The 27,206-nt window shown below is 42.5% G+C and overlaps 1 protein-coding gene across 1 annotated transcript in view; it reads right to left on the minus strand.

The window, feature by feature from the left end:
* The window catches only part of NECAB2 (N-terminal EF-hand calcium binding protein 2), a 197,963-nt gene that overhangs the window by 90,083 nt on the left and 80,674 nt on the right, over window positions 1-27,206 (minus strand). Inside the window, exons 4-5 of the mRNA XM_056862621.1 lie at window positions 12,127-12,152; window positions 7,198-7,295 (exon numbers count right to left, since the gene is read on the minus strand). Of these exons, the coding sequence (XP_056718599.1) occupies window positions 7,198-7,295; window positions 12,127-12,152 (124 nt within the window). The remainder of the gene's footprint in view (window positions 1-7,197; window positions 7,296-12,126; window positions 12,153-27,206) is intronic.

Below are 27,206 nucleotides of genomic sequence, written 5' to 3' on the forward strand. Positions count from 1 at the left end.
AATGGATTTAAACTAAGAGAAAAGCGATTCCACCTAAACATTAGGAAGAACTTTCTGACGGTGAGGGCGGTTCGACGGAGGAATGCCCTGCCTCGGGGGTGGGGGGGAGTCCCCGTCTTTGGAGGTCTTTAAGCAGAGGTTGGATGGTCATCTGTCGGGAGCACTTTGATTGTGGGATCCTGCATGGCAGGGGGTTGGACTGGATGGCCCTTGTGGTCTCTTCCAACCTTATGTGATTTTGTGGTTTGTGAACCCTTTTAGCTGGAGATGCTGGGGACTGAAATGGTGACCTTTTGCATGCAAAGCAGATTTTGAGTTCAGCAGCACCTTAAAGACCACAATATTTAAGGCGGTCACGAAACACCCTAAAATTACACATTTTCAAAGCAAGAAATAAGGCAGTAGCAATAATGGTTTGATATTGAGCCAGCGTGGTGTAGTGGTTAACAGCGGTGGTTTGGAGCGGCGGACTCAGATCTGGAGAACCGGGTTTGATTCCCCACTCCTCCACATGAGTGGCGGAGGCTGATCTGTTGAATTGGATTTGTTTCCCCACTCCTACACATGAAGCCAGCTGGGTGACTTTGGGCAAGTTACAGCTCTGTTAGAGCTTTCTGTCTGTTGTGGGGAGCGGAAAGGAAGGTGATTGTAAGCCAGTTTGAGTCTCCCTTAAGTGGTAGAGAAAGTCGGCATATAAAAACCAACTCTTCTTCTTTCTTTCTTTCTTTCTTTCTTTCTTTCTTTCTTTCTTTCTTTCTTTCTTTCTTTCTTTCTTTCTTTCTTTCTTTCTTTCTTTCTTTCTTTCTTTCTTTCTTTCTTTCCATCTTCTACCTGAAGATACCAAAGAAACTGTAGACTCAGCTATTCATGACAGCTAATAAATACTTGCCCTGACCTGGATGGCCCAGGCTAGCCCAATCTCGTAAGATCTTGGAACCTAAGTAGGCTTGAATGGGAGACCGCCAAGGAAGTCCGGGATTGCTATGCATAGCCAGGCAATGGCAAACCACCTCTGTTCATCTCTTGCCTTGAAAACCCTCTTGGGTTGCTGTAAGTCGGCTGTGACTTGACAGCACCTTCCACCACCAATAAATATTTCTGAAACTGAAAAATTCCTGGAAATTGTAGTTTGATAAGGGTGCTGAGCATTCTCTATTACAAATTCCTAGGTCTCTAAACTACAGTTCCCAGGGTTCCATGGGAAGAAGGGACAAAAAAAACTATTAAGCCCGTTTAAGTCTGAGGTGCAGGTATGTCCTTTACTTCTTCAGATAAATTAATATAACTTAGTTTCAGGTAGGTAGCCATGTTGGTCTACACTAGATTAACAAGATTGGAGTTCAGTAGCACCTTAAAGACCAACAATACCTATAGGGTATATGCGTTCGAGAGTCTGATGAATAGGGTTGCCAACCTCCAGGTACTAGCTGGAGATCTCCTGCTATTACAACTGATCTCTAGCCGATAGAGATCAGTTCCCTTGGAGAAAATGGCCCCTTTGGCAATGGGACTCTATGGCATTGAAGTCCTTCCCCTGCCCAAACCCTGCCCTCCTCAGGCTCTGCCCCAGAAATCTCCAGGTATTTCGCAACCCGGAGCTGGCAACCCTACTGATGAAGGGAGCTTTGTCTCTCAAACGCTTATACCCTGGAAATCTTGTTAGTCTTAAGGTGCTACTAGACTTGAATCTTGCTATTAATATAAAATAATGTTGTGCAATTAAAATACTGTCTCCTCCAATCTGATAGTATGTATTTTAGGCAAAAATGGTTACTACTAACAATATGCCAAGGGTAGATCAGATACTGTTCTCAAGCATACCCTAAGATCTGCCCCTTTCTCCGTTTGTACTGGAAAGCCTTACAGATAGCACCCCAGAAGAACCCAACAGAGAATGATCATGACTTGGCTCTCTCTGTATTTGCACAGATTTTATTTAAATACCACCCATTATGAGTAAATATAGCAGGCAGGCCAGCTGGGCTACTGTTTCAAATATTTCCCTCAGTGGTGACCCAAGATCATTCCATACACTGCAAGGCAGAAAATGTAGATATTCCACCAGGAGGAGTATACTCACCAGGGAATTCTGTGAGGATGCCATATTTCTGAACACCTATTTCCCCCCCTTTATCACCCATTATATTTTGAAGTGCACACTTGAAAACGGTGTACATCTCACAACTTGGGAAGCAGCCTTCGGTTTGTCCCATCCTGTGGGCCACTTTAATATATTACACTAGGAACTGACCAAGAGTCCAGTAGCATCTTAAAGACTAACAAAATTTCTGGCAGGGTAAGATCTTTCGTGAGCTGTATCTGAAGAAGTGAGCTGTGGCTCACGAAAGCTCCTACCCTGCCAGAAATGTTGTTACTCTTTAAGGTGCTATGGGACTCTTGCTCTTTTCTACTGCTAGTGACAGACTAACACGGCTACCCATCGTGATCTATCTACTAGGAATTGAGTCACACATTTTAACTGGTTTTATGAGGATTAATCACCTCAAATTTTGATCTTGGTTCAGAGCATTGCTAACAGTACGAGCATTGCATTACGCACACAACTTTCCCCAGAGCCCCAGAAGTTCTATGATCTATAAAATATTGCTAACTTTATACAGGAAGTTCTAGAAGCACCATAAGGGGAACCATAGACACCAGTGGCTGCAGAGTACCTGGAGAACTATCTACAGAGTTATTGTTCTTTCAGAACTCAATAATAGAAGAGACTAAATGCCTCATTCCTTCAAAATACAATGCAAAGGTTCTAACTGCCATGAGCTACAAAGATCATTTGAAAGCATCATGGATTTCGTTCAATAAAAATATTTATTAAAAAAAAAAAGAAAGCATCGTGGATTTCTTGAGGTGGAGTCCTAAGGTGAAAAACTAACAGCTCATCACAGCAAATGGCTTGCCAGTTACCTGCCCATGGTGAGAAACCTTCACTCCCGCTCCCATCCCTCCACACGACTGATGGAGCAGTAGGAGAAAAATGGGTGGGAAATAACATCAAGGCATCCCCGGCGCTCTAGGAACTTCCCCAAATCTCTATGGGTTTTTCCACAGAAAAAGGGGAAATTCCTAAAGCAGGGAGGTTGCCATGACATCACTGGGGGGTGCTCGCTCAGAAGTGATGTTGTGGTGTCTACAGCATTGTCTCCTCCTCAGGATCCACCTGGAAATGCTCCTGGGGTTTGGCACTGAAGGGCTGGCAAACCTATAAATGCATGTGGTAATCTTGATAAATGAGAATGGATAGCAGGCAGGCACCATCACAAAATCGCTGCCATGGAAGTAGGGATGCCAGGTCCCCTTCGCTACCGGCAGGAGGTTTTTGGGGTGGAGCCTGAGAAGGGTGGGGTTTGGGGAGGGACTTTAATGCCATAGAGTCCAATTGCCAAAGCGGCCATTTTCTCCAGGTGAACTGATCTCTACCGGCTGGAGATCAGTTGTAATAGCAGGAGATCTCCAGCTAGTACCTGGGGGTTGGCAACCCTACATGGGAGGAAATCACAAAATGATCTAATCCAGCAAGGCAGGGCTCTTTTTATGTTCTTAACATGTCTATTGTCCAACATGACCTAGCACACAATTCTCTGTTTATCCTCCCAATACGTTTCCATTCTCAATAATGCCTGGTGAATAAATACAACAACCACTTTTGATGAACATTCCCTGTTCCAGTCAAAATATCAGTTTTAGAAAGACTCGCTATGATAAAGTTTAAGAATATTTCTTTTCCTATGAAAAGACCCGTGATTCACAGACAGTTGTACCTCTGAGGTTAATTGCACGAAAAAGGAACGAATGCAAATTAGACTCCCCGTTGTACCCATTTTGGAAACGGAACATCTTACATTGTAAAGAACGGAATGCTTTGCACTCCGGGTGTAACATTACCGTTCATGCACCAATCAAATCCAACAGCTCACTAAATCAGAAAATAATTACTGTCCCGCACTTTTGTTTACCTTGCACACTTTAAGTGCCTAATTACGGAAGATCGTTTACAAGCTTCCCCCACAGAAAATAATTGCCACATGTCTCCTTATGAGAAACAAATGATTAGCGTTCTTTCAAAAGGCTCCGAGTAAAAACACCAATTAAAAATGGTTATACAACCACTTCAAAAAAACTCAGTCGGGCCAGTTGCAAAGATTTTGTTAAAAGGACCCCAAAATGTTGTTAGAACTAAGCACCTGTGCTTGCTTGAAAAGTTAAAAAAGAAAAGAAAAAATACTCGCAAGGATTTTGCTTGTAATAGGTTGATTTAGCCTATTTTGCAATACACAAGCAAGCAACTGAGCCATACTCTAGGATATTTGAATGTTTTCCTTTAAAGCAAAAAAGTGATATATTTCTTTTTGAATAAGAGAATCTGCACAATTCAGAGCATTTGTTTTCCACTAAAAGAGACCTTAATTCAAAAGAGTCCCTGCCTTCATTATAATCTCTTTCTCTGTTATACAAAGCACCCATGCGTTCCAATTAGTCCCTGAGACAGGTTTGGATAATGGCTTGTTTTTATATTTTCAAAGTCTCCTTTGCTTCTCATTACCATAGAGGCATACCGGGAATCAGAGATCTTTTCCTGTTTTAAGGCTGAAATTATCTGCAGGCTGGCCAACATCTTCTCCCTGCTCCCCATAATCTCTTTCTTACAAGCAACCAATCATATTAGGACCTCTGGGCACCTCTAAAACCCAGACACACCTTGGGAATTTGGGTTGGACCCCAAAGGTACTGCTTGGTTGCTATCCTATTCAATCTAGAAACCAGAATTAAATGTTTCAAGCTCAGACAAATCTTCTCCAGTTCTGATTTGGACTGAAAAGAAGTATTTTGGGGGAGGGGGTTGTTGGGAAAGCGGAATGCAGAATACTTTGATTACCACTTAGAGAGGTCCTTCTCTGGAAATGAAATCATAAGTGGGTGCCGGCTGAGAGGAGATGAGTTTCCTCTATGGAGACAGTTAGGCAGGATGATGAAGAAGAGTTGGTTTTTATACGTCAACTTTCTTTACCACTTAAGGAAGAATCAAACTGGCTTACAATAACCTTCCCTCCCCCTCCCCACAACAGACTCCCTGTGAGGTAGGGGGGGCTGAGAGAGTGTGACTAGCCCAAGGCCACCCAGCTAACTTCATGTGTAGGAGTGGGGAAACAAATCCAGTTCACCAGATTAGCCACTGCTGCTCATGTGGAGGAGAGAGGAATCAAACGTGGTTCTTCAGATCAGAGTCCACCGCTCCAAACCACCACTCTTAACCACTACACCACTCTGGCTCTCTCTAAGAGAGGTCCTTCTCTGGCTCTCTCTAACACTTAAGAGAGGCTCTTCTCTGGAAATGAAACCATAAGTGGTTGATGGCTGAGAGGAGTTTCCTCTATGGAGACAGGCAGGATGGATACGACCATTTGCCCACCTGCCAGGAAGAGGCAAGACTGATGGCTATATGGATAGCCTGAGAAGTTTTGGGATGTGCACCTTAGTCTGATTGGAAAAATGCCAAGCAGTACACATGGGGCTTCACTCCCAATTATAAAACAGGTTAACTTGAAACCCTCCCATCTGGGAAAGGAAGGGTTAAAAAGTCTGGAAACCCTATCTGAAGTGTGCGAGCCAGGAATGGAGAACAAGGGAGGGATGTAGTGAAGTATGTCTTGACCAGCCTCTATTTTTGATGTCCCAGTTAGCTTGTGTCCATCCCAAGGAGCGGAATGCCAAGGTAATACCAGGGTCTGTACAACTTGACTAGCCTCATGTTTAGACTTGCTTGTTCTTAGTTCTGTAACACCGTGTAGAGTTCCAATCTAGTTTTCCAATGTTTGTGTCCTCTACAGAGTGCTGATGGTTATTTAAGCGAATAAAGGTCTTTTCCTTTAAAGAACTCAGACTGTGATCAAAACTCTCACCCAGGGCACCTGACCTCTCAATCCACCAGAAACTCTTGACTGGGTTAGAAGACGAAGAAGAGTTGGTTTTTATATGCCGACTTTCTCAACTACTTAAGGAAGAATCAAACCGGCTTACAATCACCTTCCCTTCCCCTCCCCACAACAGACGCCCTGTGAGGTAGGCGGGGCTGAGAGAGTGTGACTAACCCAAGGTAACCCAGCTGGCTTCATGTGGAGGAGTGGGGAAACAAATCCAGTTCACCAGATTAGCCTCCACCACTCATGTGGAGGAGTGGGGAATCAAACCCGGTTCTCCAGATCAGAGTCCACTGCTCCAAACCACCGCTCTTAACCACTACACCACAATGGCTCTCTTTTCCTTTAAAGAACTCAGACTGTGATCAAAACTCTCACCCAGGGCACCTGACCTCTCAATCCACCAGGAACTCTTGACTGGGCTATAGACAGTTAGCTGGCTGGGCGAAAGGGTGTGAAGCATGCATACATGCACATGGACCCACTATCAGTGAGTCAAGCCACATGCAGAAAGAAGAATGGCACAGCTTGAGTGGTGGCATGCTACCCCATACAGGAAGGAAGGCAGAGGCAAGCCAAAACTTTCTTTCCCCCATCCACATACCACAGGATTCTGCCCGCTGCCTCCCAGGCAAAGGCAGTAGGAAGGAAGAAGGGGGGCAAGTGGGATATTAAAGTGGTGACTCCCCCAAAGCTCTTAATCCTACCACCCCCTCTTGTTTCTTTCTGCTTCAAGAGATTCCTGCCAATCAGGGATCATGTACTAGATGGGATGATGTCATAATGCTACGGAGCCAGTCAGATTTCAATCAATGGTGACATCACTAAGGGCAAACAAAGCCCATTCCCAATGAAGGTAATGCTTCCTCTATTGGTCAGATGGGTGATTCCAGCAAATCAGGCTTTCTGGACCAATCCCCAATTTCCAAATAGTTGAAAAGGCAATGCAAGCAAAGACGTTTGTGAAATAGCTGCCAAATTTTGACTCCGTCCTATGAACGTTTCTCCTGCAACCTCAGAGGTACACCCACATTTCTGTTCAAGTTATTCAAATTTCAACATACAAGACTATTTATAAAGAAAAGCACACTTGAGAGCACGAACTCTAAATTTATCCATTGAAGAAGTAGCTAAACACTAAGAAAACATGAAATGTCCTAATTGATGTTCACTGGGGGCTGTATTTTGGGTGGAAAGGTAGCACAGAAATGTTTAAATAAATGCATAAAATAAATAAAAACACTGTATAATGATAACTAACCTTCTTGGTGTAATCCATGGCCTTAAGAATGGAGAGGTTGAGGGTTTCCAGTGAAGCCAGAACATCTTCATAATCCCCCATGTGGTCAGCGAAATAATCTGGACAATAGCAGGATACCGGGGGTAGAAGAGAATAAAGGAGAGAAATGCAATCATTTGTCTGCTTTAAGTGTGATACATGAGAATATCTAAAATATTTGTATGGTGTGTCCTCTTACTACAACCAATTATTTGACTAGGAAAAAAACCCAAACTATCAAAAATCTGGTTTCCAACTCTTACTAGTTGAACAGATTCTTGATATTTTGAAAGAAAACCCTTCATAAAATGGTATGTTTCTTTTCAGATCACCGAGAGAGCTAATTGAGACCATTTTTTCGTACACCAACCTGGAGGATATCCGCTTTGTGATGGGGCCAAGATGTTGCATATTTGAATCAACTGGTTTTTGAATGCCCGCTCTAGAGATTCATTCATATATATCTGTTTATATATTTTAACTCATCTCCTCTGGTGGTCAAGGCAGCCTACGTCAACAAAATCATGAATCAACCAATCCAAGATACTCCCTGGGATCACTGAGGGATAGGGTTGCCAACCTCTATCTGACATCATGGTAATTCCAAGCATGACTTATAGCATTCCCATGGCTTTCTCTTTTAATCTCGAGGGAGGAAAATGAACAAACTCCCCCCCTCTTATTTACAGGGGAATCTTGGGAATGGCTGTGTCCACTCCCCTCCCCCTTTAGTCTTTGCAAGAGCTATTTTTCTTTTTCTTTTCTACAGCTGCACTGTAGCAATACAGGGTGGTTCAGTAGCCAAAGGGGAAGTCAAGGTTTTGGGGGCAGGCCGGGGAAAGCCCTGGCATGGTCACCCACTACATCACCTACTACTACCTGGTACTTTTTGTTGTTTATTTTGGGGGTTTTTTTTACCTGGAAATGCCAGGGATTGAATTGGGGGCCTTATGCGTGCAAAGCAGATGCTCTATTGCTGAGTCACAGCCCCATCACCACCCCATGATTTTCAATCAACACCATGCAATCTGTTCCTTTCCCCATTAAGACATCCAAATCAAGTGAACTCTGCTAATAAAGAACTTTACCAATATACAACTTCTGCTGCCAGAATTGTCTATGCTAGATATTGGAAATCCAACATAATACCAGCTACTACAGAATGGAGCACTAAACCTTTTGATGTCACATTAATGGCTAGATTAACTCATTTGTAACTCAATGGATGAATTCATGATAAAATGGCAACCTTTATATGTTCATTACTCACATGCCATGAATACTTATTAAAAATAAAGTGTTTAGAGAATTATTTTAAAAACTACTAAATGAAAGCTTACAATAACATTTATATGTTTAAGACGATTGATGTTATTTTCTGACAATAGTTGAGACTGTGTAATGCTTGGAAGAAGAAATAGATCTGATCCCTTCCCTTTATTCCCTTTTCCACCTTTTGTATCCCTTTATAAAATCAACTATATATATATATATATATATATATATATATATATATATATATATATATATATAATAAAAAAGTGAGCCCTCTGTTAAGCAATACGTCTAAAGCTGGGCCATTCTGATTTGTGGGCCTTTACGATAAAGCAACGGTCACCCATAATCTTTAAACCCAAATTAATCTGTGAGATGCAAGAGGTTCACACAGCAGAATGGCTTGGGAACATCTGGAGTAGATTTCACCTCAAAAATAGGTGCCACCATGATCTCTTTTAAAACGCACCCATTTGTATTAAATTGATATTTCCTAACAGGACTCTCCTATAAATAACCTGAGGAGATTGACCATTAATTAGCCTTCCTCGGTTTAATTAAAATGCCATCTATCTCTCTGGACAGCGTGCAGGATGAAGAGACTGATAGCAACCAGTGGAAAAGCAGCAAAGTGACATCCGTGGTGATCGACAGCGGTTTTACCGCCGATAAAAAACCTTGCTACCCAATTTTCAGCTGCTGCAGATATTTCGGCACCATACAAAAGGGAGTTAAAAAATATAAATGACTTTATAGAGTTGACTTTTAAAAGGGAAAATGGATCAAAGGAAATCCTTTTCATCTGGAAAGGATGAAGCAAAACCCATCGCAGAGTTCATAAATTGCAAGAATAAAAAAACAGATTGCAATTTTGACAAGGGCTTGTGCTGAAAATCCGTCTGTTTGAAATGGGATTAAATTGTAATTTTGATATTTTTTTAAAAAAAGAAGCAGCCCTTTGCAAGCTATAAAGAATATGTTTTCTTTTGGGCTGGCCAGAGATTTGCTGCCTCAGTAAATAAGCATTTAGGATGGGCCTTACAGATGGTGGCACTGACAGCTCATCTCAAAATGTTATGAATGCTTGCCGGCCAATATAGGGCTGGTTCACACATGTACATTTGGGATGACATCTACGGGTTGCAAAAGCCCTGTCTGCAATAGCTCCTTCAAATCTTCCCATGATGGATGTGCATGAACCAGCTCATGGAGGGCCACTGGAGGACGTTTCCCTGTGGTCACCCCCTCCGACTTTTTCAGGCCTTCCTTTTCATTATGCATTCCTGTCTGAGGTCGCCTCGTTCTCCCCGCACGTTTTGCCTGTGTTTTTCCAGATGCTGTTTTAACCAGAATCTGGAAAATGTGGGCAAAACACACGGGGAGAGCGAGGCGACTTCTGATGGGTGGAAAAGGCATGCATAATCAAAAGGAAGCCCTGAAGCAATCGGCGGACCTGAACTTGGGGATTTTCTGCACTGTTTTTGGTTTTTTGCTGCCGCTCAGCTTCTTAATTGCATCAGTTTTTCCCCTCCCTTACACACAGTACTGTTTGCTAGATGTTGCATTCCTGATTTTTCAATATTGTGTATAAGGGAGGGGGGGAACCAGTGCAGTGAAGAAGCTGAGCTACAGCAAAAACTTAGTGCAGAAAACCCTTGGGGCTGCCTGCTTAGTAGCGAATGGCTTTTGCAACTAGATTGTCTAATAAATAGGGTTGCCAACTTCCAGGTAGTAGCTGGAGAGCTCATGCTATTACAACTGATCTCCAGCCTCCTGAGCTGTTACGGCTCGAGAACACCCCCTTTTTTCTGGCTGAGATATGCCACCTTTTAGGTGGTGTATCTCCCGTGCAACCCGATTTTCGGTGCCAGGCGGAGGTCTTGGCTGGGCCAAAACCTCCTTAGGAGGCAGCGCCGCTTCATTGCCTCCTAAGCCCGGCACAGGCATTACTCTTAGGAATGCGCTGTAACTAAATAAATTGAGTTTACTGCCTGCAGTGATTCGTCTTGAAGTTTAAAGGAGTGAACCTTGACCACTGCTTGGAGAAACCAGGCTATCGTGCATTCTGTGCAGAGCTTCCCTTAAAGACTGTTCTGCCAGATCTCCAGGTTCTTGTGGAAAGAATGAATATCAAGTGTGCATAACAGATTTGTGTTTACCAGGTGTTTCTAGTGCACCTTTGGCCCAAGAGCGTATTTTTAGCAAGCACCTATGATGCTGAAGATAATGTATTCTTGGGCTTTTATCATTTCATTTACCATCAATTACCAGTGTCCTAGTTACAGGATGGCCAGCATAATAAACATTGTTTTTGTCTGTTTCCTGAAAAGCCTGAGAAGCTTCATATAACCTATCTGTGAAGGTGACTTGCTTATACTGAGTTGGGCCATTGGTCCATTGAGCTCAGTCTAGATTACTCTGATGGGCAATGGTTTTCATCTAAAGCAACAAGCAACTTGTAGAACAGCTAGATTCAAGTTCAGTAGCACCTCAGAGACCAAGATTTTCGGGATATAAGCTTTTGAGAGTCAAAGCTCCCTTCGTCTGATAGCTCCCTTCGTCAGTATTTGATGAAGCTAGCTTTGACTCTTGAAAGCTTATACCCTGAAAATCTTGTTGGTCTCTAAGGTGGTATGGGACTCGAATATTGCTCTTCTACTGCAGACCAACACAGCTCCCTTTGAAACTAGTGTCACGTAGACTCTGATCCACATCATGATCCCCCTTCCACAAAGTAAACCAAGCTCTAAGCTAGGGTTGCCAGCCTCCAGGTGGGTTATATGCAGACAATTACCTATGCTGTAATTGAACTGGCTAGTAGAAAAAACAGCATGAAGGACTCTATAAATGAACACAATATCCAATTGTTGAAATTTATGCAATGAGATTATATTATTCAGTTCATCAAATAACCATAATTCACCATTATGATTCTTACAATAACATGCAAAAATGTATGCAAGTAACAAAGCTAACAACTACCATGAAATTAACCGAAGCCTAACCGGCTATTGCCTAAAATTAAAACGAAAGGGATGCACAATTTTACAAGCCTAACTGGCTTTCGCCTAAAATGAAGGCAAAACAATGTGCAATTCAGCCGAAGGCCACTAATTGGTACAATTAAGCTAAAGCAAGCAATAGTATAATGCACTCAAAGTGCTAAAATAAATAGCGAGTGTCCAAAAACAATAATGAAGACAGTTCTTTCATTATGCCCTACTAAGGTCCCTCCCCAAACCACACCCTCCCCAGACTCCACCCCTAAATCTAAAAGAATTTCCAATTCGGTGTTAGCAGCCCCACTATAAGATAACAAAAAATAGCCTAAGCCGAGATTCTGAAGAACTGAGGTTAGTCACCATACCCTTTCTCCTTTCCCAACTGAGAACTTCTGTGGGCCAAAGAGAATCCCAGCCTCTAAACTCCAACTGGTATTGTCTTTAAGGGTATAGTTTAACAATCACTGTCTTGGGAAATAGCTCTTGAGCAATACTCTTCTTTATCTATTTACCATCAGCCTCCAAATGAGAACAACAAAAAAAAAACTTGACTTGATAACAGATATTCACACTCTCCTAAAAAGAAATAGAACAGTTGACTACAGAATCTATTGAGCAGCCAAAAGATACTCACCACATAGCTCTTTAGTATCCACGTTGCTTGAAAAAGAGAAAAAGAAAGACAAGGGGGGGAAATTAGAATACAGAAATTAGGAAATAAGCATGAATCTGAGTGCAGAAAACATGAGAAAAGTTCAGAAGCAAGAAATCGCTGCCTGTGCAAAGGTGTTCTACCGCCGTTTTCATTCAAACAAGTCTTTCTAAAGCTGCACACCAAGACATTTTAAAGTCAAGTGTTCTTACTCCTGTTGTAATTAACCATACTGAATTCCACAATGCAGGTAATAAGCAAAGAGAAAGAAAGAAAGAAAGAAAGAAAGAAAGAAAGAAAGAAAGAAAGAAAGAAAGAAAGAAAGAAAGAAAGAAAGAAAGAAAGAAAGAAAGAAAGAAAGAAAGAAAGAAAGAAAGAAAGAAAGAAAGAAAATATAGTAAAACCTCAAGCACACTGACAATATTAGTTTGGGGTATTGGTTTCAGCCATGTTGGTCTGCAGTAGAAAAGTGAGATTGGAGCCCAGTAGCACCTTAGGGACCAACTAGATTTCCAGGGAATACGCTTTTGAAAGTCAAAGCGCCTTTCATCAGATAACAAAGTTGAACCTGAATCTTGCTCATTTAGGGGTACATAAATGGCACTTTGCGGGGGTGGGGGGCTCTGCCAGTATCCACATGATTACCCAGACTGTGCAAACCCACTGCAACAAAAATCATCATCATCATCATCACCTCCTTTATTAGGCATTTATCACACCATAGTTGCATGGTAAATACCATAGAGACTAGGGGGGAGCAGCTTAAAGCATCACTCAGAAGTGACATTACGTCCTTCCTAAACTCCGCCCTTCCCAGGTATTGCCCTCCCCTATTTCTCAGCATTTGTCAAGGCAGTGTTGGGAATTGTAATTCAAGAATCTTTTTTTGGGGGGGGGTACATTACTTGATTTTTACAAAACCACACTTTAAAATGATAGCTCACTGCAATTTTTTTTGGCCCACAAGCATATTTGTTCATAGAATGATACCTCTTGGTGACTCACTTTCTAGGTCACTATTGAAAAACTAAATGTGTGTACACGTGCCAGCCCTCCCTCATAGCAGATTGTGGAAAAAGTCCAAATGATCAAGCAGAAAGATCTGTTACTTGGGCAGATTATCCCCCTAAACAATCTTCCCCTGAGCAGCAGTGAGCAATCCTGGGAGGGACTAAGCCCATTCTAACGCGACTTGTTTTTACTGCCACTGAAGACTAATCAAGATTTCACCTCTTGCCCGTAATTATTCGTCCAGAACAAAATGGCAAAACCTCACAAACATGAGAGCCTGCTGTCATGACTAGTTAGGATTGCCAAGTCCACAAGCAAACTTGTGTGTACAATGCACAAAATCTTGGAGATAGAAGCTTCAAAATCCTTCTGTTTGCTGTGTCCAGAGCTTGTATGCCATCTGTGGAATGCTGAAGTGTTGACATATAATGGAACATGAGAAGGAATCCACTCGAGACATTATCTCAGTATCTTACAACCAGGGCTATGTTGCTTTGCCACAAGCAATCTGGCCTTCTGTCTGTCTAATGGGCTGTGATCGCTTCCAATTGGAAGCCAGTCTATTAATCCGAAACATCTGTACCCTGCCTTTGTTTCATGAAATCTCCAAGACAGCTTACAATCCAAGGCTGTAAAATGTCCGATAAAAACCCGCATAAATGGAAACAGCCTAAAAATATATGCAAGACAGCAATGCAGAACCAGCAACAAACAACAACAACAACAACAACAACAAAAAAGCAATGTTGTTCGCCAAAAGCTCAGAGAATAAAATGGTTTTAATGGTACCTGAAAATAGGAAAGCAAGGATATTTGGTCACCCCTTTGTTTAGATCAGATATTTGAGCAGTGAGATCAAACATTTGGGGGTGCTCATTTTTTCATAGGTAAAGGTAAAGGTCCCCTGTGCAAGCACCGGATCATTCCTGACCCATGGGGTGACGTCATATCCCGACATTTACTAGGCAGACTTTGTTTACGCGGTGGTTTGCCAGTGCCTTCCCCAATCATCTTCCCTTTACACCCACCAAGCTGGTATTCATTTGACCGACCTCGGAAGGATGGAAGGCTGAGTCAACCTTGAGCCGGCTACCTGAAACCGACTTCAGTCGGGATCGAACACAGGTCGTGAGCAGAGCTTGGACTGCAGTACTGCAGCTTACCACTCTGCGCCATGGGGCTCTTCATTTTTTAAGAAGAAAATTCATAAGCATTTTTTTCATAAGCATTTGAAATTAACAAACAGCTTCACTGACTAGTAGAAAAGAGCAAGAGTCCAGTAGCACCTTAAAGACTAACAAAAATATTTTCTGGCAGGGTATGAGCTTTCGTGAGCCACAGCTCAGTGAGCTGTGGCTCACGAAAGCTCATACCCTGCCAGAAAATATTTTTGTTAGTCTTTAAGGTGCTACTGGACTCTTGCTCTTTTCTACTACTGCAGACAGACTAATACTGCTACCCACTGTGAATTATCTTCACTGACTAGTTCCATTTTGGATCCACTGGGGCTCCTTATCAGCCAGCTGAGCAGTTAGCCCATTCCCACTTGCCTTTGGATTTCCTTGTCATTTTTTTTTTACACCATTTCCATCCTGATAAGCCTTCAAAGGCAACGTGCGATTGACAGGTATCGCTGCACAGCCGCCAGTCCATATGTCTGCTTTAGAAAAAAAATTCCTCAGCTAAAAAGCTGCATGGTTTCATCTTCGTTCTTGCCGATATTCAGGGCTCAATCTGGTCTACTCGGAAGTATTATGTTATTCAATGGAGCTTACTCACAGGAAAGGGTTCTCGGGATTACAGCCTCAGTTATCTGTTCCAAGCCTGCTATTGCTTCTTGAATCTGAGGGGAAACATCACAGGGTTTGTTCTCATGAGCATATTTTCTTCTTAGGGGCCAAAAAATAGATTTATTGGTTAAGGCACATTTCAGTGAGGAGAGGAACTTGATAAAAAAAAAACTCCTCCCTGGCGACGATGACTTTGTCTTGTGTACAGCACAACTGCATTATGACACTTCCAGAAAAAACCTGGAAGTGACATCATGCCTCGGTAGAAATTGCCGGAAACTCTGGTAAAACCCAACCATAGAGGTTATGGCTACATCACTTCCAGGTTTCCCTCAGAAGTGATGCAATGCCATAGGCTGATAGTGATTTTTTTAGTTTATTTCTCTCCCGCTGGCCAACAGAGAGGCAGCAGGCAGCAAGGGTCTCACAGGCAACCCTAGGTCTCAGACTCATGAAACTTCATGCCAAAATACACATGAAGCTGCCTTATACTGAATCAGACCCTTGGTCCATCAAAGTCAGTATTGTCTACTCAGACCAGCAGCGGCTCTCCAGGGTCTCAGGCAGGGGTCTTTCACATCACCTACTTGCCTAGTCCCTTTAACTGGAGATGCCGGGGATTGAACCTGGGACCTTCTGGCATGCCAAGCAGATGCTCTACCACTGAGCCACAGCCCCTCCCCACTGTGTTCCAGTGAAATCAGCAGATGTACATCCTACTAAACCCATTGACTTCAACTAATTTAGAAGGGTGTACACTTAGGATTGCATTATTAGTCTTTCAAGTCCTACAAGGAGACTCTGTCATTTTGGCTAGAATGGTATTGGGCCGGCATGCTAATGTTTCATGCCTAGTGGGATTCCATGGATAATGGACCAGTTTAAACAAAATGCTGAGTACATGCAAGAGTACACGGGTAAATTCCTGCTCCACTAGGGTTCCTGACATTGCCTTGTCAAATGAGAAATTTGGGTGGTGGTTCCTGGGGTCAATGGAGTTTGGGGAGGATAAGATGTTACTCCTTGGTGACTTTCTAGGCTGCCTCCCCTAGGATCTATGGTCTTTACCAGAGAGACTATGGGAAATACCTAGACCATCATTGTGTGAAAGAAGTAGTAGATGGAAACTGGGGCTGGGGGCCGGTAATTCTCCACCCTGGGTGGGTAAATGAGAGGCCTGTTCCTCTCAACTTCATGTTTAAATTGTTATTTTGCATGAAGAAATGCTCAGTGGCAATGGACATCCCTTTCACTTTCATGGCCTGTTTGAACAGCCATTAATCCCTATTCCTTTGACGACACTATGTTGGATTAGTCTCTGTGCATTTTTCAGAGCTGGTTAAACAAATCTAATGATGAAATGACTATCTGCAAGCGTTAAGGTCAGCAATAATCTCTCTCCCTTAGCTTCCATCACTTAAAATAAGGCATTCTTGTTGGATAGTTGGGAGGGTGCATTTGAGACATGGGAAGAAAGCCATGTCTGTGCCCCCTTAATATTTGGATAGAAAGATTAGACATCCTAAGACGATAGCCCCTATGATCAAGCAGAGGCCAAACAATTTGTGTTTATTTATTTACTCCATCTTATGCCACAATTTTCTTTGGTACTTGTAAATCTGGCATTTAGAAGCTGGGGCCCATGAAGAATTATGGGAGGGCTTAACTATCGGGAAATCTTCTAATTTTCTCCTGTCCAAGACATTATACGTTCTCACAGGCCTGAGCAGACTAATTTTCTCATCAACTGACTCTCAGCCACACTCACCATTACATACTCTGGAAGAATGCTCAGCCCTCATCCGACTGTTCGTGTGTGTTTTTCTTATGTTTGATTTACAAAGCCATGTTTTTCTATGTTCCTAGGGAGTCCCCCCCAAATAAATAAGGACCCTTAATTTCTCTGTAGTTGACACAGTTTAGCTGGTTTTGTGATTAGGATAGGACCCAGCTACAATTACTATTTTATGAAGGCAGGGGATGGTTGGGGAATTTCGAAATGTCTCAAGTTTTATGAAAATGCCACCACAAAATGGGCAGTAATGTATGCTTAGCTCATTCATAAATAGCATCAACCTGTTCTTAAGTGCAACAATGCTAGATCCTCTTTCTTCTGGAGTAATGTGTGAATAAAAAGCATCTTTAAAAATATGGCAGCCTTTTAGAGGACCGGTAGACAAGCATTTCCATTTGTGGTCCCAATGCTTCCCCATTCCAACTCAAAATCCGATGGCAGAAAATCACATTAATTGCCAAGCTCCATAGACTTTCAGGGTGGCCAGTGCCTAGGATTGGGAAATGCCTGGAGATTTGCAGGTAGAGGGCAGAGTCTGGGGATGGGAGGAATGTCAGCAGGGTATATGGCCCTAGAGTTCACCCACAGAGTCCACCAACAGCTGCCAAACCTCCAGGAGAACGGATATCTTTTGCATGGAGATCAGATGTAATTCTGGGAGTTCTCCAGGCCTTACCTGGGGATTAGCAACCTTACCAGTGTCACCAGAATTTTTGTCCCCCACCCCATACCTCCTTCTTGGCAGTCCTGATCTCTTGAAGAATTTCTCTTGTGCCTAATAGCAATGGACAGTCTCCCACCAGAACACTGCCCTACATCATTTGAAAAACAGGAGAAAAATGGTACCAATGGTGACACTCTAGGAATTTCCCCAATCTCTATGGCAAACACCATATGGGAGGATTCCTACAGCATCTCTTGGCTCTAGGCTGATCCTGCATTAAGCAGGGGGCTCTAGGCTGATCCTGCATTAAGCAGGGGGTTGGACTAGATGGCCTGTATGGCCCCTTCCAACTCTATGATTATATGATTCTATCATTCAGAAATGATGTCACATTCCCCCAAAACTCCACCATCCCCAGGCACACACACCCCAAATCTCCTTCATTAGAACATAAGAACATGAGAAAAGCCATAGTGGATCAGACCAAGGCCCATCAAATCCAGCAGTCTGTTCACACAGTGGCCATTCTCACAGGGCTGGCGACCCTATTTTTCCCTTCACACCTGTAATCCTAAACATACTTTGCTAAGGAGCAGTAAGACCAGCTTGAATCAGTATGTATAGGACCTGGCAACATGGGGTAAGACCTGTCCAGAGTGCATGAACGATTTTGTATTTTTCATCCCTTGCTATTTTGACCTGAAAAATCACTATTTTTAATTGGCTTCTCACTCCCACCAATGATTATTCAGTTTCACGCTGTTTTCTATTTCCTTCTCCTGAATTAACCCCATAAAATGGATGCACTCCTCAGCATTATTGGAACATCAATAAATCAGTATTATAGATTATCCACATAAGTACCCTGAACCTTTACATATGTATAAATCACATACAAAAACTGTGCAGCATGCATATAGAATGAAGACAAATCTCCAAAACCAACGGTCAAAAGCAAAGACCTGAAACAGCCGGAAAAAAGAGATGAAATTGCAAACGTTTGCTCTCCTTTGCCAGAGAGAATAAACTCTCCCACATAAACCAGAATTTACAAAAAAATGTTAACGGAGCAAAATCTCAAGTGATTCTATTGAAAAATACCTGAACCTAAAGAAAAGTGTGGAGACTTCCAAAAGATAAATGAACTTTTAAGTCTATACTGGTCTAGTATTCAACATTCATAGTTAATCAGCATTCTTATTAGGATACCTAATTAAAGCATTTGCAATCGTAACCACAACAGTGAAAATGATTAGAAAGGACTGCGAGCATTTCATAACAAAAAAGCTGTTAAGAATGGGTTGTTATATGATTCCTCCTGAATACTATAGCTTTTTTTGTAAGGAAGCATCTTTCTCTTACATCAGAGACACTGATAAACCTAAAGGTTTCTTCTATGGGGACTTTTAGAACCTCACTTGTGAAATTCTGTGTCCATTAAAATTTCCGTTCTCAAACATAGGCCTTTTATGCATGGGTTGTTTCTGTTGCCATCAAGTTCGGAGTACTTTGGAACTTTGTTTTTATTATGCATGTATTTTCCGAACATTAGAAGTTGCCTCACTTTCCCCTTTCATTTTCCTTGCATTTTGCAAATGCTGTTTTACCCTGAGTTTAATGTCTGTCTCAAAGCCAAACTGAAAGCTGGTCCTGTGCATTCTTGTCAATTCGGAGTTTTCGCCCCACACCCATTCTCACTTCTCCCTCCCACTTGTCTTTCCCCCTTATCCAACCCCTCTCTGTGAAGCTTGAATAATATGAAGGCTGCTTATTTGGTCAGTTTCACAGTGAGTGTCAGTTTCAGACCTCTGCCTGATGGAACAGGGGATGTTTGTGACTAGCAATAATGCTGAAATAATCACAAATGGCCTATGCAGCTGCTTATTTGGTCAGTTTCACAGACAGTGTTGGTCAGTTTCAGACTCCTGTGCAGAGTGATTTGAAAATTTGACTGAAACACTGTGCATCCAGAGAGCAACATATCCAGCAGAAACAACTCATGCATAAAAGGCCACATTCTCCATATATGGCCCAAACTTATATTCACTGGCAAATGTTGACAATTTCCACCTGCGGAACATAAAATAATGTGCCCCATTTTGCTTCCTTCATCCACCATTTTAATGAAACATTGTTCAACATGTGCTTCTTTATTTTTACATTTGTTCTTGGAGCCTGGTGGTGGGTTGAGGGGCGTGGGATGGGCCCAAAGGGCCTACTAATGCCTAAATGCCTTTTTTGTTTCCTTCCATTTGGTTATCTGCTTTTGTTGTTGTGACGCATTGTGGTTGAACTTGTTAAATGATGTTTAGAGGGTTGGTTTTATTTGATCAACTGCTTGATGGTATGCCAAGAAAGGTACTGAAATTGAAATTGCATTGTGGTTGAACTTGTTTTTGTACTTTTGGGGGCTTGTAGGGGGAAGATCTGCTTGGTTTTTTTATAAAGCCATTTTACTTTGTTTTTACCCTTACTATTCCTATCTTTTGCTGGCTTTTTTTCCCTTTTCTTTTTTGGGTATGGTGGTGGGGGCTTTGTTGCTTAGCGTGCTTTCTCTGGTTGTTTTTCTCTTTCTTCTCTTTGCTTTCACTTTCTGCTGGTTTTATTTGTTGAAAGACTTCTGTTAAGCTTTTGAGCTTCACATGAGACTTGGGGTCTGTTTTTTGTTGCCTTTCCCCCCTCTTAATTTCCAGAAGGTTGGATTGGGGAGGGGGTAGTTCTTTGGAAGTTTAGCTTTGCTGCTGTGTTCTTTGTTGTTGTTGGAGTTATTGTGTTGTGTTCCTGTCGGTTTCCACTGAGCCATGCAATTGTTGAGATTCCAGTAAAGTTTTAAATAGAGGCTACTTTTAATAAGGGTGTGTTAGGAATTGGTTTAAAAAGCTCAAATTAAATTTCAGCACAGGGCTTGTGTTCCTCCCTAATTAGGCCAGCGCTAGGCAATTAAGAAGAGGCAAGATTGTTTGTCAAACAGTAATTAGCATAGATTAACTGTAAAAAAAAACTTTAGTGTCCCCTCCAAACTTCAAAACAATGTAAGCCAGGTGGTTTTTAGAAAAAACTGTGTTTTAGGCTGTTCCATAGTTCCATTCATGAGAAGGAAGCTCCTGCATTTTTTGTGTGCAGACTGCTGAAAATGGAGGATCAGCGTGCACACAAACCCCTTTCCTTCTCAGTTTCTGAGGCCTTCCTTGCGGAACTGATGGTATGTATGTTTGTCAGTGGATTGCCCTTGGTTCTGCTGGGCTTGCCAAAGTGGACCCCTGTATTTATGATTGTTGTGCTCGAGTTCTGTGGACTGCCCTTGGTTCTTTAAAAAACAAACCTGCTGGAACTCTCTGGTTTGATATTGGTTCTGTTGGGCTTGTACTGCCACATTGTCTTTAGGTTCTGCCCCTCCAGTTGATTTTGTTCTGCTGGGATTCTCTGGTTTAACATTGGTTCTTCTGGGCTTGTGGTTCTGTTGGGATGCTTGGCCTCTGCTTTGGCTCTGTAAGGCTTGTGTTGGATGCTGGCATGGGAGTCATTGACCAGTGGTTGCTCCAGGCATGTCTCTTTGCTTTTGCCCTCGATAAAAAAAGACTGTTCCCCCCACTGGAAACAATGGAGAATAGAAGAGGGCACCTTCTTTGGGGGCCCATATAATTGTACCCCTTGACCTAATCTTCTTGAAACTTGGGGGTTCTTTTGTGGAGAGGCACCAGCAGCTCACCTTGAAATTTGGTGTCTCTAGCTTTAAAACAGCCCCCCCAGACCTCCAGATAACTTTCTCATAGGTTATAATGGAGCTGAGTAAATTCGGATTCCTGAATAAAAACTGAATCTGAATACCATACAAGTATTGGAATTTGATGATACTGAGAATACCAATATTTTTCTGTTCCCATATACCCAAATCTGAAAAATAACCTTTTTTAATGCAACCCCCTAATAATAATAGTAACTCATTGTAGGAACTACAATGTTCCATAAGTGGTTGCAATTAGAGAGGACATTTTATGGAACATCAAGAAAATAACAGGGAGAGATAGAAGACCTTCCATCAAGTCTCCCTCCAATAAAGAAAGACTTATTTCAAGAAAGAAAGACCTCTATCAGATAAAGCTTTTCTCCACCGCAGAAAATCTTTTTCCATTGGAGAAAATATTTCTTCCCTGAAGGAAATCTCAGCAGAATAGAATCATGGGATCTGACTTAGTGGAAGGGATTCAACCTTGAATCCAAATTTTCTAACATATTTGGAAGAACTGTACCATTCACATAAAGTTCCTCATTTGCACACTCCAGCCTCCTGAAGGCTTGGCTTACAGATTTGGCAATGCTTCAGATATTCTGCACATCTTGACAACTATCTTGAGTGTTAACCAAGGCACCGAGCCTTTGGCATAGGCTTTTCACTGCTTAAGCTGTCTGCACACTACAGTGAGAAACACAGCCCAGGGACTGAACTGGCAAACGAAGAAGAAAAAAATCCCTAAAACTTTACACATTAAAAACACATCAAGGACGCTCCTTTCAAGCGTCTCATGCACATTATGTACCCAATGGGCTGTTCAAAATGCCAATCAACACCTGATCAGCTGAAGCTAAGAATGTGTATGTAAGTGGAAAAGATCTGTTGTAGCAGGGATGGTTGGCTCTTTCCTCCTTTGGAAAAGGAAACACTTCTACAACTGCCCCCCCCTCTCTCTCTTGTGCACTGAGTTATATTTAGTACATGTTTTCTTTTGACATAAAAAGGGTGACAATATTTATCTAGGGCAATGGTAGGCAACCCTGTCAGGGAGAAAATTGGGCGATAAATTTTTAAACAAGCAAACAAGCGATGCTAGGAGGGATGAGCCAAAATGGCAGAGCGTGTCTTGGAAAAAGTTCCTCCTGCCCACCAGAAGTGGCTTCCCTTGGGGTGGGCTGGGAAGGGCCCACAGCATGGCCTCTGACTCTACACCCATCCAGTACGAAGGCCATGCTTCCTGTCATCATTCTAAATTGGTTTCCTCATGTGATGAGGGTTGCCATCTACCCACTGGGAGTGAGGGAATACCTGCCCATGTTTACTATCCCCTACCCTTGCTCAATGGAGTGGTGAGGAAAAAATCGGGAGGAAACATTGACCTGTGTTAAGTGATGCTTTAGGAGTTCCCCCAATCTCTATGGTATCAAAGATATTAGCGAAATTCCTAGACTGTCACTCAATGCAGTGATGTCCCTTCTGGGTCTTCTCCTAGAAATGACATAATTGTATCATGCACAGCTCCCCCTCCCCATGCTCCATTCCCCAAAGCTCCTGCTAATGCCTGTGCAAACCTATGGCCATTCATGCAGGGTTGATTCTGCTCCTTGCCCAATGCTGATTTTTAAAAATCCGACCTTTAAAATGACTATTCACTGTCCAGATGCAAGAGGAGAAAGTCAAACAAATTCCACTCCTTCGTTTGCACAGCCATTAGCAATAGTCGTAGCTAAGCAGCGGCTGGGATTCTGCATGCTTCCTTCAGTGAATGCTTTGATGTGGGGGCAGAGCAAATACAAAAGGTCATGTTAAAGGGGCTCTTAAGAAACGCAAAGCAGGTATGAGCCGGCTTCACAGTGACGTCTGGATTGACAGTTCAGTGTGAAAAAATAAAAAAAAAATGTGGGGCACTTTAGCCTGGAACGCACTGCTAATTACCAAGCATAAATGCCCTATATGTTATTGTGTTATTGCATAAATCTTGGTCTTGGATTACTTGGGGAATGGGGGAGGAAGAGAGAATTATGGCAAAGCAGCAGCAGAGAAGGGAGCCATGACAAGGTTAAAGCCAGGAACACTCAGATCTTGGCGCTGCTGTAGACAAGGGAGAAATCAGCAGAGACAACACAGTCCAATCAGACCCATTCAGCATCCAATCTACAGCCAGTTAACTCCAAAGCCTGATGATAAAGAAAGAAACATTTCAGCTGCCTTCCAGAAAATCGAAAAGCATGATGCCAAACCCAACTCATGCAGGAGGGAAATGCCCAGTGCCGGTGCCACCACTGAAAGGGCCCTGACGTATGATGCAACCCTCACTTAATGATCTCAAGATCATGGTAGGCTCAAATTCAAAACATTTTCCATTTAAAAAATAATTAAGGAGGCTACCACTGAAGGGATAAATGCTTATGCGATGCTTCATAAAAATTTAAAAACACAGACAGCCTAAAGCATAGATACTGCTGCCTGCACTTACAAACCTGTGATGTGTACCTGGGAGTTAGTCCCCTTGAATTTCAGTGGCACGTATTTCTGAGTAAACTCCCCTACGTAAGTATGTCTCAGAAATATATCTTGTAGGACTTGAATCATTTCCTTGCCTTTTCCCAACTGTAATGCAAAGTGAAGTTCTATCGTTTCAGTTTACAAATGCTCGGGGGCTTCTTGAAATAGATTCTGTGCCCTCAGGACCCTCTCAATCACAAATCCTATTATTCAAAACCAAGAATAATTAGACCCCATTCAATTGAAAGGCAAAAAGAAGAAGAAGCTTGAAACAGCTGGCATACCTAGAGGAGGTGGTAACCCAGATAGAACAGACTGGACAAAATATCTGCCAAGGGGTCTTTAACTCTTTCCTTTGGTGTCCAAAATACCCCTTTAATGCATTATAGATTGGTTTGCAATTTATAGTTTTAGCTGGCCTTTATCACATTTCCTGGAGAATTCCAGTTCAGCTTAGAGACTCCTGAAGGCAAATAGAATTTCTGTTTGGCACAGAACTTTTTGTTTATTTGTTTGTTTAGTTCCCTAGTGCATCAGACATTCATTCCTTCACACACCAATAAAACAATGTTTAACAGGATAGTACCAGATTCTTCCCTGCTTTCAAGAGACATTTGACTATTCCATTTAGAAAGCAGAAGGTCAAAATTATACTGTGTTTTTGCAAGATTCTGGAATGGGAACTAAGAAAGTGACCCAGCAAAACACACAGAATTTCATGTTTGTTGGGGGGGGGGGAAATCTCAAGAAACATCATATACTTCAACAATTTGGGGTTGATGTAACTAGTAACTATGGCGAGACTCCAATTCTCAAATGGAAAATCTAGATGAAAGATTCTCTGGGAAGACTGAGGAAGTCAATGCTCTGAGCTCCTTGGAATATAAATGCAATGCCTGAACCCAACTGGACCTGTCAGAAGACAGAATAACAAATCACCTGACCCAATTCTTCTGTTCTAAATACTGCTGAAGAGACTCCCTTTTGTTCTTATTTGGTACACAGGGATAAAATCTGCCTAGCTTCACTCCCTCCCCAGTTCAAGCTGATCAGCTCCAGCGGCAGCTGACGTGTTCAGGTAAATGCTTTGTTAGCCCGCATGAGTGAGAGCGTTTCCCCTTCTGCTCGATTTGCTCTTCAGAAATGGTTTTCCACGTCTCCTCACTGAAAGTTTCTTGGTGAATGAAATCCAGTGGGTTTCGGGTTGTTTTTTTAAAGGACGTTTGGAGCAGAAAAACAGTTGACTCTTGTCTGGCTTCAGGCTCAGTATTTCAGGCACAGATGAGATGCAAATTGTTCAGCTCTTGAGCAGCAAATGCACAAAATCAGCACCCCAGTCCAGGGCCAGGAAGAGGGCCGCTAGCAAGCCCAGGGAGGGAATGTCAGCATCTATAATTTTTATTTTAGATATGTCTACCCTGCTATCCTCCCCAATGGCCAGGCTCAATAGAAGGCAGCTTCCTGCGTTCACAACGGCAGTTAACACATTGCTGGGATGGCTTAGGTTTATCCCAGCAATATCGCACGCTTTAACATCTCACGTTCCAAAAATTGAACACATGGAGGAGGGAGACAAGGGGGCGGCACTAAGCTGTCTGCCCCTCTCGCACACAAGAGCAGCATAGGGTTGCCAGCCTCCAGGTACTAGCTGGAGATCTCCTGCTATTACAAATGGCGAAGGCGGTGGCGGCTAGGAGAGAGCCTGCGGGGAGAGAGCCTTCTGTGAAGAAGGGACACCGGAAGGAAGTAGAGTCAACCCACACACGCTGAAATGCACGCGCAAACACTCAGAGTTGCAGCGATACTTTACTTTAAATAGGAAAAACAGTGGGATGGAAAAAACAGGTTAAGCCTCGCAAGGGAGTGGGTTGGTCCCACGAGATGGAGACATTCATGCATTTGGACAAGGGACATTCGCTACATTCCACAGAGAATCGCAAGACAAAACAGCCATGCGTTATCACCCATTGAAACCCCCTTGTGCGGAATCAGACCAATGGCCCCTTGGCCTGAATGTCATTGACTCTGACTGGCAGTAGAGATTGTTTTGAATGTCTCATTCTTGTCATGTCATCCTCCAAACCCCTGTTTCAAATGTCCTTATCCCTTGTGCAAAATGAATTCATGATTCTTTATTTCTGCACCATTTTCCATTTTCTTGCACCAATTTTTAAAATAATGTGTATGTATTTTTCACCATCGTTGGTGCATATATAAGTTAGAGGATACATTTTGTGAGCATGTAGAAATGATATACCATGTATGTATAAATATCATTTGCATTACATATCACTCCATACAATCTGTATTAAAATTAGGAATACTCACTAATCCCTAATGGGTTTTTTCTGTCCCTAGCACAGTTCACGGATTTATAAATTCCGGTATGTGGTAGGCTGGGACTCAAGATTAAAACCAAAATAGAGAGTTTTTTGAAATTTGGTAAGTTTTCAAATTGTAACATTTGTGATGTTGAAATTTGACAGCTGTGGTTAAGGTTTTCCTGGTTTGACTGCTTACATGAATGAAAGGAGTTCTGCCAAATTACATTGCAATGTTATCGATCAAACCCTGCCAGATGTTGACAGCTACTGCTTGTCAGCTGGCAGACACTATCAAACATTGCAAAGCCTTTGAGCATCAAATGCAGATACAGGGTACCAAATAGCTGCCAAATACTTGGCGAGCAGTCACATGCTAGAGAGGGCAAATTCTCTGTGGCTCTAACAAAAATATCAGACATGAATTATCTGTGTGAAGGAAGAGGATGCTTACGGAGGTCCTCTTTGCCACTGCATAAAATGATTTTTGCATGCAAGAAGAAGAGTTTTTTTTAATATCCTGCTTTTCTCTGTCTTTAAGGAGACTCAAAGTGGCTTACAATCATATTCCTTTCCTATCCTCACAACTGGCACCTTGTGAGGCAGGTGGAGCTGAGAGAGTTCTGAGAGAACGGTGACTGGCCCAAGGTCAACCAGCAGGTGTCATGTGCAGGAGTGAGGAATCAAACCCGGTTCTCCAGATTAGAATTCTGCCACTCTTCACCACTACACCACACTGGCAACCAGCATGCTGATTTAATGTGCTTGATTCCCAACTTTACTGTTCCCTGAGCCAAACGGCTGGTGGTCCAAAATCTACTAGCATCAGTGAACACAAGGCAAGGTGCATGATAATAATTTTTCAAAACCAGTAACAGTTTTATAAATCCTCAGAATTGCAGGTGCTTCTCAATGATCCTTCCTTTTGGTGAAACCAAAGAAGGGTTGCCAACTCCAGGTTGGAAAATTTCTGGAGATTTTGGGGGTGGAGCCTAGGGAGGGCAGGGTTTGGGGAAGGGAGGGGAGGGACCTCAGTGGGGTATAATGCCATAGAGTCCACCCTCCAAAGCAGCCATTTTCTCCAAGGGAACTGATCTCTGTAGTCTGGAGATCAATTGTAATTCCAGGAGAACTCTGGGCCCCACCTGATTGTTGGCAACCCTACCCAAGGTAATATGTGGATACACCAGATTAGGTTACTGTTTCATCCTCAATTCCCCAATCATGAAATGATTGCAGGATT

The sequence above is a fragment of the Euleptes europaea genome, chromosome 17 (assembly GCF_029931775.1).
Source record: "Euleptes europaea isolate rEulEur1 chromosome 17, rEulEur1.hap1, whole genome shotgun sequence".
In the NCBI taxonomy this organism is placed as follows: domain Eukaryota; kingdom Metazoa; phylum Chordata; class Lepidosauria; order Squamata; family Sphaerodactylidae; genus Euleptes; species Euleptes europaea.